General features: G+C 38.0%; 1 protein-coding gene across 2 annotated transcripts in view; it reads right to left on the bottom strand.

Annotated features, from left to right (window-relative positions):
- Nucleotides 1-18,580, bottom strand: part of DLGAP1 (DLG associated protein 1) — a 410,611-nt gene that overhangs the window by 132,860 nt on the left and 259,171 nt on the right. The window contains exon 3 of one of the 2 annotated variants that reach the window (XM_064507246.1): nucleotides 9,254-10,279. In XM_064507246.1, the coding sequence (XP_064363316.1) occupies nucleotides 9,254-10,207 (954 nt within the window). In that variant the 5' untranslated portion in view covers nucleotides 10,208-10,279. Of the gene's footprint in view, nucleotides 1-1,213; nucleotides 1,369-9,253; nucleotides 10,280-18,580 lie in introns of those variants that run through there. The other variant, XM_064507247.1, reaches the window with a different exon arrangement.

Genomic DNA, 18,580 nt, shown 5'->3' with positions numbered 1-18,580 from the left:
ACGGTACTAAACACACTGCAGTGCCTTGCTTTCTGTTGGTCTGGAAAAAGTGCCTATGTGAACTTCCAGCTCTTTTAACATTTTTTTTAGTCAGGAGGTCTGTACGAATTTTCCCACAGGCTCTTGCTATGTTTGAATGGCCAACACTACACTATATGGCCGTGACTTGCAAGGTCACCTACTATGCTGCATGCAAGTGCATATGCACCGTAACTGCTGCCTTGGAGGATTAATGGCATTAAGATTGACATACGTGTGATAAAGCTGTTTAATGTTTTCAAGAAAATCATATTATCCAATTACCTTGGCAATATCATTTTTTCAGTAGCAGAATATCAAGCAGAAACATCACTTGCATAATTATTTTTACTCTCATGAAGGAGAGAACTGAGTAGTTAAAAAGAAAACTCAGATCAAACAATGAACATCATTGTTTTTACTAAAATAGAGCTATTCTTATTCACACTGTTGAAGTAATGGAGAGCCTGGAGACATTTCATTTTGCAAATGATCTTTAAGATCATGTACAATTCTTTCTTTACATGCTTAATAATCAAGAGCATACTTTAATTATACAAAAAGCCTAGTGAAACAAGAAACCATTATTAATTGAAAAAAAAACATTTAAAATACTTAGCAAAGGCCTCAGAACTGGGCAGGTTATTGAAACTTTCAACTTCAGTCCTTCAACATACACATAAAAATAGACTATTTGTTACAAGTATGAAAACTCACATTGACTGTACTTTCTTTCTTCTGACTGAATGACAGGTATAACATTTACTGTAAACAGAACAGACCATATACATAACGCACTGTCACCAGCCAGCCTCTTACTTGGATTCTGCTTCATCTACTGAATCCGTTACCTGTCCTGACCATTATCTGAATTTATGTTGCTCTGCAACTGTTCACACTTTGTCATCAGCCAGCCTGAACTGCCTGGTCTGTTCCTTTCAGCATTCTTTTGATATAAAGGAACTCCATTTTTCTGGTAGTCTAGGTTCCCAAAACAAACAGGTATACTGGCCCCCAATTTTCAACCATTCATTTCAAAAACTCACACATAGTGAGTACATTATTTCACATACCAATGTGAAAAAACCAGCATGTAAGGACAGAAGTACAGAAAACAATTTTTATTCAGGCTTTAAATAATAAAAACTAGAATATCAAATTTCCTTCTTTTTGCCCAGAATTGTTATTAACTTACCTTATTGGATGAAATACCAAACAGACTGTCTCTATAGCAAATTAAGTTCATTATTGATCTCTAGTTTGATTTGCTTTATTTCAGCTGAGAGCATTAAGGCTTCTCCCCTGTGCTTTGCCAAAGCAGTGCGGATGACTACAGAAGTAAACACAAGGACTGGAAGGGAGTGGCTAGCCATCGCTCACAGCAGTAGACTTGTAACTTTAGCTTTCTATTAGTATGCAAATACTTAATGAAATGAAATCACACAACTGAAGAACAATGCTTAATGACTGCTCAGTGCAGATTTTCAAACCCATGCAATTTGGTTTTCTTAGCAGTTATTATGCCTTCTTTGCATGTTGTTAAGGAAGTTTCAATTGCCATCTTCCACTTGCTAAGCCTATTCCTGGCACTCATGAATTTTGAATTAATTGGACCAATAAAGATGAGCAGCATTCCATCCTGTCAACGTGCATGTGTGAAGAGTCATTGAATTATGCAAAATGAAAGCCTTAAGCTTTAAAGAACAAGTATATGTTTAATAGGCTTCAAGAATTTTCATAAAGGCAGATAGGGAGGTTGCTCTCATTTAGTATAAACTTAATATTTTCATATCTGCAGCACATTTGCTTTAGCTTGTGTGATTTCTGCAGTCAGGTACTATTTTAAACTCATTTCATTTGGATGACTTATCTCCATATATTTTTACATGAAGACTATTAACAGCCAAGAAAAAGGACTTGTACAAGACAGCAAACTGCTTCCTGAACCCTATGTGCCCACAACTTGCATCAAACCTAAACAAGCAGTGTGAAGGATTACCATATTCCTTCACTCAACAGTAGTTTAGAAAATCTTCTAAAATAGCATGAATCCTCACGGAGTGAGTCAATAGACAAAATTCCTTGAGCGTTGCCACAGCTTAGCGTTTTCATTCATCAAAAGGCTCCTTGACCACTGACTTGTGAATCTGATTCACATCCTGTCTGATGAGGAATAATAATGGTGTGTCTCCTACACAAAACAGCCTCGCCTTGATTCCAGAATGAACCTTCTCCTGCTGCTTTACACATAAAAATCCAACCAAGAGCGAAGAGGACCACGTGTTCTGCAGAAAGGAAGCCAAAGAGCAATGACCAATTCAACTAGCTGAAAGAAACATAACTGAAGGTCATGCAATGTGGCTTTAGGCCAGGACCTCAAATTAAAACAACTCTGATGATACTTGTGGATGATATTCTCTCAGTGGTAGGGGGCAGACATTCATTCTCATCTTTCTCAATGCCTTTAAAGCTTTCTGGCTGAAAAAGCACGACAGGGACCTATGGTCTGACTCTGACATGAATACCCTTCCTTGAAAGGACACTTTCAGTGAATAGTAATGGAGAAATGATCTTTCACTACTAGATACCTTCTTTGGGGTGAATCAGTTCTGTCCTTAATCACTTCAGCAGCTGCACGCAGTGACTAGTTGGAGTCAAATGCTAATACTGTTAAATGAGATGTCGTTTTACTTTTCTTTCACCACAAATGGCCACAAGCCCACCATCAAGCTGGCAGGAAACTGGCTCATGGATGAAGAACATGTAGCTGAATCTGAAACCTTGGAAGAGAAAGTGATGTGGTGGGAGCAATAAGGGAGTATTTTGAGAGAAACAGCCCTGATGCTGTTTCTGTTGGCTGACTGTAAGTGGATAATCTCTGACGCTTTGCTAATGCGGTACTCTCACAGACAACAACTGTAAGTAATGCAGTTACCTACCAACTCCAACTGGTTATTAGCTTCTGTTACCTTCTACCATACAGTGGCCAGACTTCAATGACTATTTCATGCTTTCTCTGGATTACAGCAATGAGATATACCTGCGTAAGAAGCCTTCATTCAGCTCTACGGAAACTTTCCCCAGTCCAGAACATCATGATATGTTTTCTCAGGGACCCCAAGTTGTCACCCGTGCTCTATACTAGTGTTTCACTGGATACTAAATCAAGACTATAGTCTTGACTCATGTTTTGGGAATTGAATGGCTAGAGTCCAGGAAATCTAGATGATTTCCTAACAAACTGATTAGCAGAATGGGGTTATGTCAGTAAAGCGAAATTAGACAGAAACTTATTTGCATAAAAGACACTTTCTTAGAGACAATTCTAAGATCACCTCTGGAAGCCCTGGCCCGTCACAACTGTCATTATGCCTTATCCAACTGCACTGCACATTTCTCAGCCTTTGGTAAGAGAAATGCACAGTGGCATATCTATCACAAGTCACATAATCCCCTCACCCTCTGCTCAAACAGGACAGTATACTGTATGGACTCAATATAAGAGGATGAAAGGACAAACGATATACAACAGATTAATGTTCATGTTGCTTAATTCACTGGTGAGAGAAGCTCAGCAATGCAACATGCACAACAGAAGAGCATATGTAGGACAGAACAGAAATCATGGCCAGCTGCACTCAGCTCAAATTACTCATCTGGCACTGCAGAATTCCCTGTACAAATTCCATTCCTGAAACAAAAATATAACTGGAAGTAGGGGAAATATTCCTTATTATTTTGCTCCTACTAAGGAAGATACATCACCACTCAGTGTTTATTTCCCAACTACTGTGCATGTCTCCACAAGAAGTATTAGGGATTTCAAACTCAGATTCAGCTTGCAATGATCCTCTTTGCTGGTTTGGATTTGTCTTCAAGATTTTGGTTGGGTTTCTTTACAGTGAAATTATTGAAAACAATCAGATTAGAACATGCCAGAGGCTACAGAAGTAAGGCTACAGAAAAGAGTCAGATCCAGGACTGAATCAAATCTTATCCATGTTTGTGTCAAAAGGAACTGGAATAGATATCAAACACTAGACATTATGTGCAGCCATAATTTGCATAAATATTTCTGACACAACAGCATATGTAACATAGAATCACTCAAGTATGTTGCTAGATCCTATATTCTGTATGCTAGCAACACAAAATAGGGATCCAGCTGACAGAATTGTGTTCATTAATGGGTGTGCTAGTAGAACGTAGGGATGCTAACAAGATGAATCAAAAGTAATTCTTCAAGTTAATCTAGAAAAAATTACATTAGTGCTGGAACATTCAGTACGAAGAAGTTACAGAATGCTGGTAAAACCGAAGGATAGAAAATGACAAGCTAAGGTACAGTGGCAGATAAAATTCAGCTGTATTTGAAGTACTGTCATTGACATAGACCAGCTCTTATTACTTAGGTGGCCTCCATTACTGTATTACTCAGACATCAAAGGCTGGTCCAGGCTTTAATTAAATGAATGAGAACATAGCAGTTGTTAAGGTGAGATTGGTAGCAAGATCATTCTCACCAACAATAATAATTCTTCTGACAAAATATTTTTTAGGTAAATTAAAGGATTCCAAGGGGGACGGGGAGAGCTATACTGATATGTCCTCCTACTTTTTCTCCTAATACAGCAAAGGCATCTTAGGTAGGTTTGTAGGTAGGCTACATAATTAAGATGTAGACTCAGTTGAATTATTGGTTAGGAATATATTTTTTGTAAATAAGCTATTTTTGCTTTATTTATAATCTCCAGTATATCCCAAATCCTGTGACTTTACTAATTATTCATGTTCCCCATCCCACAGCAATTTTTACAACTGAAAATAGCTCAATATTAGTGAAGATTAAAACACAATTTCCACATATATATGAGGACATACTGAAAGATTAATTTGAATACAGCAATTGTGACAGAAATGCAAACAATACCAATGAGAAAAAAGCAGAAAATAACTGAAAATGCAGATAGACATGCACACATAAGTCCAGTACAATAGACCTAGGATAAATTATTGTGTCATAAGGATAAGCATTTCACCTGGTTTACTTCGTATACTCGGTTTAATATATGGAATTAACAAATCAAATGGCAGATCATGATCACCAGGATTATTTAGGGTGAAGTCATGCCGTCTGTTTGGCCATCCATAGACATATGCAACAGAAAGAGGCTTGGAATAAGTGCTAACTCATAGGAAACTAGGCAAATGCCTTGTCCTAAGGCTGGGAAGCAAGTCACTTTAGCTATATGAGTTTCTTAACACTACGAGACTTCCTGCACATTACAGACAACCTTCACATAGGACACTGAGCACAACCAGACCCTTCCGCTAGCAGATCCATTCTGTGATAAACCAGGAAACGTTTATCACATGCAAAAACTTCGCTCACACTTTTCATAGTGTATCCCTAGTCTCCCACCAAAGGACTGCTGACTCCAGCACAGCACTCTGGCGACTGACTGTACAGGCTTCCTCACCTATGGCACTTCACTCTCCAGAAGTGAACTTCCTTCCTCAGCCACAAGTATCTGACACAACTGATTTCAGTGCCATCCAACGGGGTCAAAAGAAAACATCTGACTGACCCACATTAAAAGAAAAGAGGAATAATATGAAAAATATCATCCTTGTATTTTTCTCTCTGTCTTAACAAATGGACCAAGGCCTAGGGGAATAGTAATTACAAGGAATATTGAACTGCCAAAACTATAATTAGAGATAAACTGTGCAGTGTATTAGATACTCTATTAGCTTCAACAGTCAGGAATTCACAGAAAACAAGAGTGGCAAAAATATCTACCCATGTATTTAGACCCTATAGTTCTCAGAAAAAATACTGTTGCTTATATTTCATCTTTCATAGTTTTACTTAATTTTAAATATTCCAAACGAGAAGCTGACAGCGGAGTGCAGGCTGTTCACTGCTTTATAGATTATTCTCTCAAGGAATGGGAAGCTATTTTTAAAGAAAATTTTAGAGAAAACAGGAACAGTTCCTTCCCATCTTCCTTCAAATTAGTCCAACTGTAAACTTTGATCAAATGAAAGTATTTTCCTGAAGCAAGAAGAAGTTTGAAAAAGCACCTTACCTTACTTCTTAACACCAATGCCTCCTTCCCTCCTTTCTAAAGTATATAAAATAATACAAAGCTTTAATGGTGAATACTATCCAGCCCCTTGTTCTTGACAGAAGAAATAGAGAGAAGAGAGGAAAACAATTCCATTCCAGAAATGCAGGTGAGAGGAAAGGCTTTGTCTGACAGTCTTTTAACTGTTCCAAGAGCTTATATCTACTTCAAAAGACATATGAAGTTGATTCAAGTCTTCCTACCTACTCCTTCTCTTTAAACTCCAAAGATGGACACTGCACTTCTGTACACAGGATGGAAATGGAGTCCACTGGGGTAAGGAAAGATTGCACAATGCAGGACTCTGCACACGATCCAAACTCCAGATTATGAGAAATTAGCCCATCTGTAACATGAACTACTGCCAACTCCTTCCACAGAATGATTATGTGGAAAACATCACACCAAGTGAGATAATTGTTTGTTATTTTCATGTCTTTACACTGAGAATTCATCCAGATACTTGTGTGATAAAAGCTGCTAGAAGCAAATATGAACTGAATTTCATCTGTGATCTCTGATATACTCAGAGCTATCGGGATAAAGAATATTTTCTTGTATACTGAGTTGAAAAAAAGTCACTCATTCATTGTATTCAGATATTATAACAAGAACAGTTGGATGACAGAGTTTATGTCCTGGGCCATAACAACAGTTTAAAGTACAAGTGAGTTGATAAGAACACCTATACCACATTTAATGAGATAAATAAAGCAAAGAAGAAACATCATATTAATTAGAGTCATTATTAGAGTTATCCAGTACTGTCATAAATTTGTGGCTAAGTAGCTTTTATCTCATTTAGTGTATTTCTAATTGTTCTAAGAATATAGGACACCAGCCTTTTCGCACAATCATCAAAAGGTCACCAGAAAAATAGCAATATTTGGAATACCTCTACAGCCCACTACCAGAGTGATACTCTGCTCTTGCTGCTATACATTTATACTGCGGGATGGCCAAAAGGCCTCAATTACATCCTGGGCCCCATTGTGCTGGGCCCTGTAGAAACACAAAAGGAAACAAAGTCCATGCCCCAAAGGGCTTGTAGTGTAAAAAGAAGAGTGGTACAGTGAAGGGAAAGGCAGTGGCATGCATTCAAAATAAAGAGTGACTTTTTAATATCTGTATCTATTTGTTATCTTTTCAAGCTGCCAAGAGAGAAGAGTAATGCCAACCTGCTCCCTTAAATCTGCCCACCTTATTTAGCTGTCTGAATATTCTTTGCAATGCTAATCAAAGCCTGATTAAGATTTTCTTCTGTATTTTAACAATTTCAACCCCAAAGTTGTATTTCCCCGACTTTTACAAACAGGCATACAATCAGAAAAAATGAAATGAAATGGAAAACAAACTAAAACCACCACTGAGGACAAACAGGATGAGAAACATGGTCTGAATTTAGTTAGTCTAATTCCTGCCCTTGACAATTGTTGGATATATTTTCATAAAGACACAGATAATGTCCTCTAATTCCACTTCAAGACTCTATTCCTGTCAGTTAAACATTATCTAAAAGTCCCTATGGAGGTGTTCGTTTAAAGCTGCTGCTGGCACAGTTTTTCACTCTTTTCTAGCCATCTGGTCACATACTGAATTGGTAGCTATTTTATTGAAACCTGAGTGGAAGATTGAGGGAGTAAACAAAAACATAAGCAAAAGAAATCTCAAGGTCCAAAGTAAGCACATCAAGTCCAAAATTACAATTTCTTCTGACTCACAAAATTCACATCAAAGCAACTTAATACAACCAATCTCAAAACTCTAACCTTAGGCTATTTTGAAGCCTCTGTCCCTCCCCAGTCCATATGCACAGCTGTAAACACACATTGAGCTTTCATACTATCTCCTTCTCCCTGCCCCCCCCCCCCCAATCTCCTAACAATTACTAGAAAATACACACATCCATTTTCTACATTTAAAACTTAGAATCCCAGAGGCTGGCATTCAAAATTATTTTGCATGCCATTCAATAATTCCTTTTAAGATCAATTTTTAAATATGGATACCTCCTATGCTTTCCCTGAGTACTGACTTAAACAGCAGAATGTGGAAGCTGAATGTCTCATTAAAGTACCCCTATGAGAAAACTCGTTACTATACGAACAGACAAGAGCCGCACTATATTAAAATGAAACCAAATTGTCTTAGCAAACCTCTTTTTTCCTCATGGTCTTCTCTCTTCTCTGTGCAACGTTGTTCCATCTTACACATACACTTAGATGTGCCATAAGAGCTTTGTTTAAAGTGCATAAAAGCTATCCACAGCTCTCCTAAGAATGAAACAGTTTTAATATTTTCTGATCCATGTTCCTGCCACAAACATTCACCGGCAGTATGATAGCTCCAAGAGCAGACATCTGATTCTTGACATTTAAAGATACAATACTGGTGAAAAATAGTGACGCTGTATTAACTGCAAACAGCTTGTGAGGGAGTAGGTGATGTACTCCTAAAATGTATAATCAGAACAAGCAATAATTTCAACCTTTGGATTTTATATTTTTGAATCAAAGCCATGAGAAAGAGAAATAGCCAGATAAACAAATCTGGACACTTTACAATAACTATTTTATGAGAATTTATAATCTATGGCAAAAAGGAAAGTAGATTGTTTTCCTGCTGCAGAAAGTACTAAGGTACCTCAAAGTTTCTCAAAAGGGTCTCAAAAGCTTTCATAATAAAATAAGCAGTAAATGAAGGCAAATCCTGAAATTACAGAAATCAAAGAATTTGTATCCTGGTAACATCCTGTTAATTGACATTGTAATGCTAACTACAAGCAATACAACATCAAGTTCTCTATACTCCTACTGTGAATGCCTTATAAATTCAAAAAGTAAATAGAAAGGTCTTATTTTTCCCACAAGAAAAAATTAAGCCTGTTCTGATACAAACTGTTTCTTTGAAATACTGAATGCTGGCAAAAGAAAGCAGATTTATTTTTAATTTCAGCTGCATTTTTAATTTCAGCTGCATTATCCCTTATTTTGTGCTCAGTGACCTCTCAGGAAAAATGAAATATCAGAGCAAACCTCCATCCCCCACAAACACCTGCAACAAGGCAGAGCACAGCGAACAGCAATCAGCTCTCCACACTGTACCTGAAGGTACTGACATGACCGTTCCTGTTGACACGTCTCTGCCTTCACCACTGTCTGGTCCATGTTAACTGATGCTTTCTGGTAAACTTCACGGGCTCTGCTCACGGTTAGTGTAGAGGACCAAGAGCTTTTCTTCATTAACTGGGAGTCCAAATTCACAGGCAGGTTTGCACAGGTAGAGCATTTGACATCATTATTGCTTCTGGATGCCTTCACAGTATGTTCACTAATAGTGTTATAGGCTTCCATAAAGTACTGGGAAGAAGAACGATCAGGGCATCTACCCATGGTCATGACCCCACTGGGGCCATGATAAATGCAAACATCATTGTCCAAGTTGTCATCTGAACTCCACCATCCTGAGGCATTGGATCTGGGCTTACCTTCTGATCGCCTTTCTTTACTCTTGCTACGCTTCCCATACCTCATCGTCTGTGACTCCTCTGGGCTGGCTTTGCCCCCATTGACGCTCCCCTTGGAGGGTCCCTCAAGCGAGTGGGACTTGGTAAAGAGCTTCTGGACAGAATGAACCAAATGCCGGATCCTCCCTGGACTGTCACTGCGGTGCTCCATGGCAGTCCGCTTGTACTGCAGCGTATGGTAGCCATCACGATTCAGAGGCAGCTGTCGTTCAAACTGGTCCAAAAGGTTGGCAGGAATGCGGTTAGTTTTACTGGCAGTTCCATGGGGAACAAGAGCACACTCATCTTTAAGTTCATGGTGAGAATTGTAATGTCTCCGAGGAAAAGTGCTGCTGGCAATCTGATCACTGTAGGGCACCATGCATTCTGCCTGAAAAGAGTTCCTTTGAGTGTAGTAAGGGTGATCTGCCGGGTGAGGGTCCACTGGATTTAACAAATATGGCTTCCTGTCTGGGTGGTGTGGCAGGCTGTCACACGGAGAGTCACAGGCAACCCCATGATGATGACTACGGCTGCTAGATAATCCCTTCATTGTCGATGGAAAGCAAGTCCCAAAGTCATCTAATACGTATGGCTATGCAACAGGCAGATCTCAGAGAAAGGCCTAAAAGAATGAAATACAACAGAAGCCATAAGATATTTAAGCTATGAGAAAAATTGTCACGTGCATTTTTAGCATTCATGACTTTTATTATAAAAATCATCAGAATAAAACTTCTCTGATTCCTTTTATTACTTAACCTTTCCCACGGCCATACATAGCATTATTTGGGGATGCCTAAACAAGATACAAGAGAAATGAACTTGTTCCACCCGCAGGAAAACAGATATGAGAAAATTTTCTGATATGAAACTTACCACTGTTCGCTACTTCACAGCAATATAAATATTGCTACCTAACTCTAAAACCTCAGTCCTGAAAATGTTTTTGGACAGGGGCCTCCCAGGGGGGGCTGGATTGCTCATCTGCATGTTTTCAAGACCAAATAAATGTGTCGAGAAAGATCATGTCCCTAACGGAGTGCTTTCTGGGTTACTTTTGGCCAAATGTAAAGCATGGTGTAATCAATGGGAAACTCTCCTCTGGTGTTAATGTACATTTGTTCATGATTCAAGTGCAGTTTTACTTCAGCTGTATTATTACTTCAGCTGCCTAGTAAGTAACTCAAGACAATATTGAAACATTATTTTTTGTAAGCTTTTTTCAATTTAAAAGTAAAGCATTAATACATTTCACTAACTCTATCAAAATGAAGCCAAACTAACTGTTTAATAATCTGTATATTTGGGGTTGTATTTATTTTTTACTTGCTTCTACTCATTGAAAAAACTGATTGATAATGCATGGCTTGGTTTTATTTTCCATAAATTTTCAGAGTACTAAGCAGTGTCTGAATATCCCTGGTCTCTCTACCATTGGGGGAACTGGTATAGACAAGACTTGTACATTGCTTTAACAGTGTAAGGGATTTCAGCACTTACTACCTGATTGCAGTTGTTTGGCTCTGAAGTGACTCACAATGTTATAGGCTATTGATTACAACAATTTGAAATGGAAATCTTCCTTCATCACAAGTGATATAATAAACACTCTGTTTGAAGCTAGATGTTCTCATTTCAGCTCTCACCACCAGCAAAGGACTGGACACAATTGTTATTGTAATCTTTGAGCTACTAATGCATAAATTACAGGGCTCCAAATGTTGCAAAATGTTATCACGGTGACATCTCAGCTCATGATGGGCAGAGGGTGATGAAGCAGTGGACTTTGTAGAAGGTGTCCTGTTCTGCTCACAGCTAAAATGGGAGTCACCCAGTGACTTTCTTTGCTCCCAGCGTGGCTAATCACGTTGTACTTCCTGAAATGTCATCCCTGAGATTTTTCTTGGAGTATGGATAGACATTCATAGCAACTGATTTTCCACCATATTCCTCCAGTATTCTCTCAGATAAAGTTCCTGTTTTAACAGGTTTTAGATGTTGTACCTACTGGCAAATTGGCAACAATGAATAGTCTGCTAAAATAGCATTTAGTTGATGCCAGTCTGGAAAAGCCTGCTCTGCATTTCATCAGAACATATTTTATATACTCTCCTGAATCTCTGGTGAGCTAAAGAGGAGTTTTTTTCAATATATTTCAAAGCTTGTGTGGATGTCCTGCATTTCACTCCCCCTCACTGGATCCCTGCAATGCAGAAAATGTTCATTCTCAGGAGACCCTGAGTTCCAAAAAAAAGGAGTTTTCAAAAATACGACAAAAGGCACTTGAAATATTCAAATCAGATGAGTTCACTGGATTACTTGAGGAGAAGCATGGCCTAAGGCACTTTTAAAAGCACAGAAAAATAATATATTCAGAGGACAGGCCTTGTCAACTATACCATAGTGACAGTCTCTGCAGTTCTAAAGAATGCGTTACATCCTTACCAACTCCTTTCTAAGTGTGATCTATTAGACTGTGCAATAAAGCAGCATCCCAAGGGATGTAGTAGTAGATCCATTACTTGAGTCATTGAAAATGTGACTTGACTAAGAATATCCTGTCAAGAGTAATTCCACTAAAGGATATGATCAGATAACTATCTCCAGTCTCTGATATCTATGAATATTTTCCACACTTAACAGCTTATGAAAACAAGGCTTCAGCCAGCTAATTATTTTCATTTAAATCCATTTTAAACCATGCAGCAGTCCTCAAGATGATTAATAAATTATCTTAGGGCTAACAACAGGCTAGTGTGCCATGTAAGATAAAAATAGTAAAACTTTGCCCCAAAGATATGAGAAAGACAGAGAAGGCAGAGTTAAGTGGGACATCCCCAGTGCCAGTGACTTAGTTTCAGTTTTTCCATAGCCATATGGCTAAGAATTTTTCACCTTTGTTTACTCTAGAAAAAGAGGATACATAGACAAATAATTAAAGGGACTGACAGTTCACAGATAGTGAAGTAATGATAGGCACAGGGGATGGCATTGAATAATTAAGAATATATGGTCTTAATACTTTGATGTCGCAGAGTGGCTGGGATGAGGAAACATGAGATGATCTGATTTATAGGCTGGAACAGAACTATGTGGAGAATCTTGAATATAAAGATGAAGGGCTTAAAAATGTGGGTGTGGTTTTACTGACAAGAGCACAATGTTACTAGCTGTGTCTTGGATGGACTGGAGGAAAAAGCAATATGGATGTTAAGGAGGATGGGCGAGAAGTCTTAAAAAGTGAAGAAGTCTATGAGAAAGTGACAGTTGTCTGTAGAGCAAGAAAGAGCCAGACTTTCCACAAATTGTGGAGGAAGATGTAACAAGCTTGGCTAAGCACAGCTATATGAGCTCGGATGGCAAGTAGGATGGTGGAAATGTTGAAGAGAAGAGATAACATTCAGTTCTACATCCATTTTGAGTCTGAGCTGTCAGTGAATCTTCCCTGAGGAAGTATTAGAAAAAAAAGCAGAAAATAGGTAGGAGGATCTGTCCAAAAGGGATCAGATAAAGATACAGAGAAATACACATATATGCTTGTGAATGTGAAAGATCACACAGCTACAACAAAAAGAATAAAAGATAAAGCTTTGCAGAAGCAGCACATTGAAAAGTGGAGGGAAAAAAGAAGTAGTGAAGACCTCAGAGTGATGGAATAACCAAGCTTGAAGGAAAAGGGAGCAACTAACCTGTGTAATGAAAAGGCATGTTAATAAAGGCTTCGAAACCTGGCAGAAATTGAAAGGCAGAGAAAATTGTTTATTCCTTGCTCTTAGGCTGGTGTTTACATTATGAGAGCTTTTCTGTGGAACAACGTTGAGAACATTTATCCAGACACAGACTATGAATTTTTTTTATCATGTATCAGTTGTGATAAAAGACCATCAGATTAGCTAGCATGTAGCCTCATTTTACTTTAACTATTACTGCTGAAGGATTGAAAGTGTAACAGATTAGACGAACCCAGAATGTGCAGCAGTGCACCTTCCAGTAAGTAAACAATAACGACGATGTACTCTGCATCTAAGAAAACAGTGGTGCTTTTCTTAAACATTTAGTGGACAGTTCTTCCACACAGAAACCAAAACCAAACCCCAAACCACTCTCACACATCAACCCTGCTTTAGTACGTTTACTTCATCCAGAAGACACTTGTAGCAAGTAAAAACTATAGCCCCTCATTCCATGAGAATTTTTCAAAAAGTATGCATCATTTTCTGTAATTGTGTTCATTGAAACTATCAATGAATATTTGGTGCAATTAACAGCTGGAGACAGGGGTATCTGTCATGAATAGCTGAGAGGAAGCAAATTGAGATTTTTTCTGTATTGTTATTTCTTGGCCAAACAAGGAACATTTAATTACTCATGAAATAAGGCAGGATAATTGCTGAATATATTACATATTAATAAACAATGGAAATAGAAACTCTATGGACAGCAAACCAAAAACACTTGATGGCATGGTAATAAAGGAGATGTTAAATAGATACAGTATTGTAAGGCTGAAGAATGCTCATTTCTTTCAGCATTCACATTACATTTGCTTCCGTTTTCTTGAGGATGCCCTGGGAAAGAAGGATCCAAATCTATTCATCCTTGCTGCTAGCATGGTGTCCCTAATGCACAACAATTTGTTGGAATAACTTAGTGGCTAGAAAAATGCATAATTAATTCTTATTTAACTAAAGTGAAAATGAATGTAAAATATCAAAACCTGAATCCATAAATTACATAAGCTTTTACATATTTTATTTAACTGTATTGTCTACTCATTTATTCTACATTTATTCACCAACTATCTTCAAGAAATGTATTCTCTCTTTTAGATATATGTGAAAACTGCTTTCTTTTAAAAAGATTTCCTGATGTCACACAGCCTCTCCAATTTTATCACACCAGACTGCAGAATTACTTTTCTTACATCTCTACAGGAAGCTGTAAAAAACAAACCAGGTAGCAAATGCTCTCACTAAAATAACTGACACATAAGTATATAGAAAGTAGATAATACAGGAGAATGTAGCAGGTAGTATGTAATGGACAATTAATAAAATGACTAACATAATCAAAAGCACATTATGGCCATTAGCGACTTATAAAATCCCATAATTAGAAATTTCTTTGATAAGATCAGTGTGAAAAGACAGCATTGATTAATTTTTTCTTCTGTCAATAATCTGATTCTGTTACAGTAGTTCAAGATTCAGAGCATGGCAAACAGCAGTACGAACAATATGATGCACCGTATAAAGCTGAAGGTCAGTAACTACTAGAATAACTGAGAGAATGGCAGTCTCATCTACACCAAAATGTGAAGTTTAAGTATAAAAATGTGTAAGTAAGTGATCTATATACATGGGAAATGGACAAATACACTCATGCCAAGCATATTAGCAATATACAGGAGGAAGGCGACAGTATGTGCAACATGCCAACAGAGACTCCCTAATTACGCATCTTCGAGACCACAGCACTTTAAGCCTAGTATCCTTGTCTGTTCAGAAACTAAGGAGTGAGAGATATTGGATTCTTTTGTTCAGATAAGGTGCCAACCAGTGAGTTGGCCCACGCTTCTGAAGTCACAGCTTTGAGCCATGTCCAGAAAATGGAGGGCTGATGCAAAGTAGGAAGGCCAAGTAAACACATTAATACCACATCTGTATAGCTCGGAGTCAGGAGGGCATAGAAGCACACGCACAAATTAAAACATGTATTTGGACCATGTTGGGACTTATACCTCAGATCACAGCAGTCTTTCCAAAGTAATTCTGCATTACTGTTTGAAGTGAGAGGACATAAAATATGCTTTTTAACAGTACTTTTGTGTTGTGCTCCCCATTTATGCACCAGGGCAAACAGAGAGAGGTTTTCATTTCCATATTGAAGACTAAAGATTCCTACCATTTGTTTATTTATTAATATCCCTAATATGTGATGTTCCCAGGGAAATTCCTTTCCCTGATTCTCCTGTATGAACAGTGGGAAGATACATTTATGCTGAGAATCAAAGTTCCTCAAGCTCCTCGTAAAAGCCCATCATTTTACCCCAAAGGTCTTGGTATTTCGTGGCCATTCTGTGTGGCCTCCTGCCATTTTACATTGTGCTACTGAAAATCTATACATCAATAAAAGATACATATTTTAAAATGCACCCACATATTTTAGTAAAGGTGTTCAGAAGAAAATGAGGACTTATATTGATTTCCTCAGCTATTAATTGGGCATCTAATATGAAAGATACTCTGCCTTGGGTAAAAGTCGCAGGAGAATGTCTGGATTTTGCTTCCCTGTCAGCAGTCACACCAGGCAAGTGATATTTAAAACATAATTCAACTTGAAACAGCAGAAGGGGAATCATCAAGAGAAATGTTTTGGGCAGCAACATAAACTCATTCCAACTTTGCAGACAGATCAATGAGTGGGAGTAACTGGGGAAAAAGTGTAATTAAACTGTTTGTTAGCTGATCTCTGAGGAGTGCCTTGAGAATGGTATGTACAGATAAAAACTAAAAGGGAGAGGAAAACACCCCAGGATGATACAATAAAAACGGATGCTTTTTTTTTTTTTTTTTCTTTTTTTTTCTTCTGTCTGCACCCAACATTCTTAAGTTTGCATATACTTGTGGTGAATAAGTTTCACATTTACATTTGAGGACTATTTTCATCTATGCACTTCTGGTGAGCAGCTGTGGTGGTGAATCTCAGGGTAATATGTGCCTTGAAGGTTTAGGCTTGCATTTCTTTTCTTCATCTCTGTGGCTAATAGTAAGCTGATTCTTCACCAAGAGTGTTACTAAGACTGTAGTCACTAAAGGAACCTAACACATAATTAATCTCTGAGTCATATCTAAATACATGAGAAGGTCTGCAAGAGCTTCAGCAGTAATATGTCTGCAACATTTTGACATACAGAGTCCGATTTTTTCTGTCGTGTTGGGAGTACGACTGGCAATAGGCAGGATTGCAAGCAAAAAACTTGGCTCTACAAATAGAAATAGTAAACTGTGATCATTTGCTATTCCACTTACCTCGTTTACACACACAATTAACAGTTAACGTTTAAAATTCGATCTGCTACAGTGAGTAATAATACGCTGTGTAATTAGACTGCTCATGCATTTTCTGTAGCATAGAATAGAAACTCTCCGTGACAAGCTAAGGTACAGCATAGAGCTTGGAGACTGGTGAATTCTATCACAAATTCACAATTGCCACTTAATATTTTCTTCTTTTAGAAAAGAAAACCACCAAGAGATTTTGTCTGATAACATGCATGTAAGAATATATTAAACTGAACCATTTGATAAATGGCATATAGGCAGTATTGAACAATATACCTTACATACAAGCTTAGATGTCTCATTTGATCTTTCTCAATCTGTCGGATGCCGGACTGTATGACCTGTATTTTGTTAACAGTATTTACATGGAGCTTCCAGAATGCTGTTTGGGGTGGGTGAAGGGAGAAAGGGGATGAAGAGGAAGATACTCCAAAATTTGGAATTAGGTTGTCACATATGTACTTGGTTTGCTCTCTTTTGGGTATCCTACTGTCAGACCTAAGTTTACAACTCTAGAGAGCTTTCCCTTGCTTCCTACATAGAAGACTTCTTAAAGTAAGAGCAGTACCATCATTACTTTTTATTAGTCACAGAGAACCCATGTACTTGAGACACCATATATTATCTGAGGATTAAAAAAGGAAGCAAGCATCATGGCTATACCAGACATCCCAGCAGTATTGAGGTCCCATAAAAATAAAAGGGCTGTCACAGTGCCAAGAACATATAGTGTTAAACGAGTAATATAGCTATGGAGATCTGAAGTATACAATTTTCCACAAACTGATTATTTATGAATGTTGAAGGATCACTTTTCTAGTTGCAATGGGATGCTCAACAGATAAAACCTACATTCAATGTGTGCAATGTACCATACTTTCCCTGTGAAAGTCTGGTATTTTCATGTTCTGCAATGTGGCCACATAGTGAAAACAGACATCCTTGTACTATAAGAAGCACTTGATCCTCATGGCAAGGACACCATTGTGACCAAGCAAAGAACAGCCACTGTAGTATTTGAACTATTTTACAGTAGTCCAATGAAAGCTGCTAATCAAAGTCAAAACTTGCACCAACATTACAAGATCCCTAGCTGCACTGTCACTAACCCATTTTCTACAAGTTTTTTAACAGCTCTGCAGTTCTGCAGCACAGCACATTTGCAACAGGATTCACAGTTAAATTACTGTCTGAGCTACCAGTTTTCATCATCTCAAAAGCTTTTTTACATGCCTCTTGAAATCATGATATTCCTGGTCAAGCCAGGTGACTGGCTTTTCTTAGTTATCTGCATTACAGTCCATGCTAGGCATACCACAGCAGAGGATCTGGACCTGTATTTTTGTGCTGGCAGTGACAGCATAACTGTGTGGCTTTGCAGGCCTTGAGTAGCAATGCACATGACTCAAACTAGCTCTAAGTTTTGCATTCCTTACTATTTAGGCAGTGAACATGCCTTAAATGTTCCAAAAATTTCTTCCAGAATAACCTGTAAAATAAGAAGGGGCAAAAATAACCAAATTATTTGATGAACTTAGTCATTATGACTAATAATCTCTTTGATGTTGGATAGCTGAAAAGGAACAATGAATAAACACGCTGATAGCCTGGATTGAACGGGTCACCTCTGTAATGTCATGGAATCAAGCCGGGATTTGTACTTGACTGACTGATCTTTTGTCATTTTAGCGAGGTCACACAGGATTCATGCTGAAACTTTGACACAGGGGAGAAAATGGTGGTACCCTCAAGTTAGGCTTCTGCATGTACCTCACATACCTGTTTGAAAGAAACACAGATATGAGGGCAAGTTCTTATTCACTGTATGCACTCTGTCCAGAAACTCATCACAAATCTTT

Source organism: Dromaius novaehollandiae, chromosome 2 (assembly GCF_036370855.1).
Source record: "Dromaius novaehollandiae isolate bDroNov1 chromosome 2, bDroNov1.hap1, whole genome shotgun sequence".
NCBI lineage: Eukaryota > Metazoa > Chordata > Aves > Casuariiformes > Dromaiidae > Dromaius > Dromaius novaehollandiae.
The sequence above is the reverse complement of the archived record's forward strand: the minus strand, read 5'-3'. Positions and strand labels throughout refer to the sequence as shown.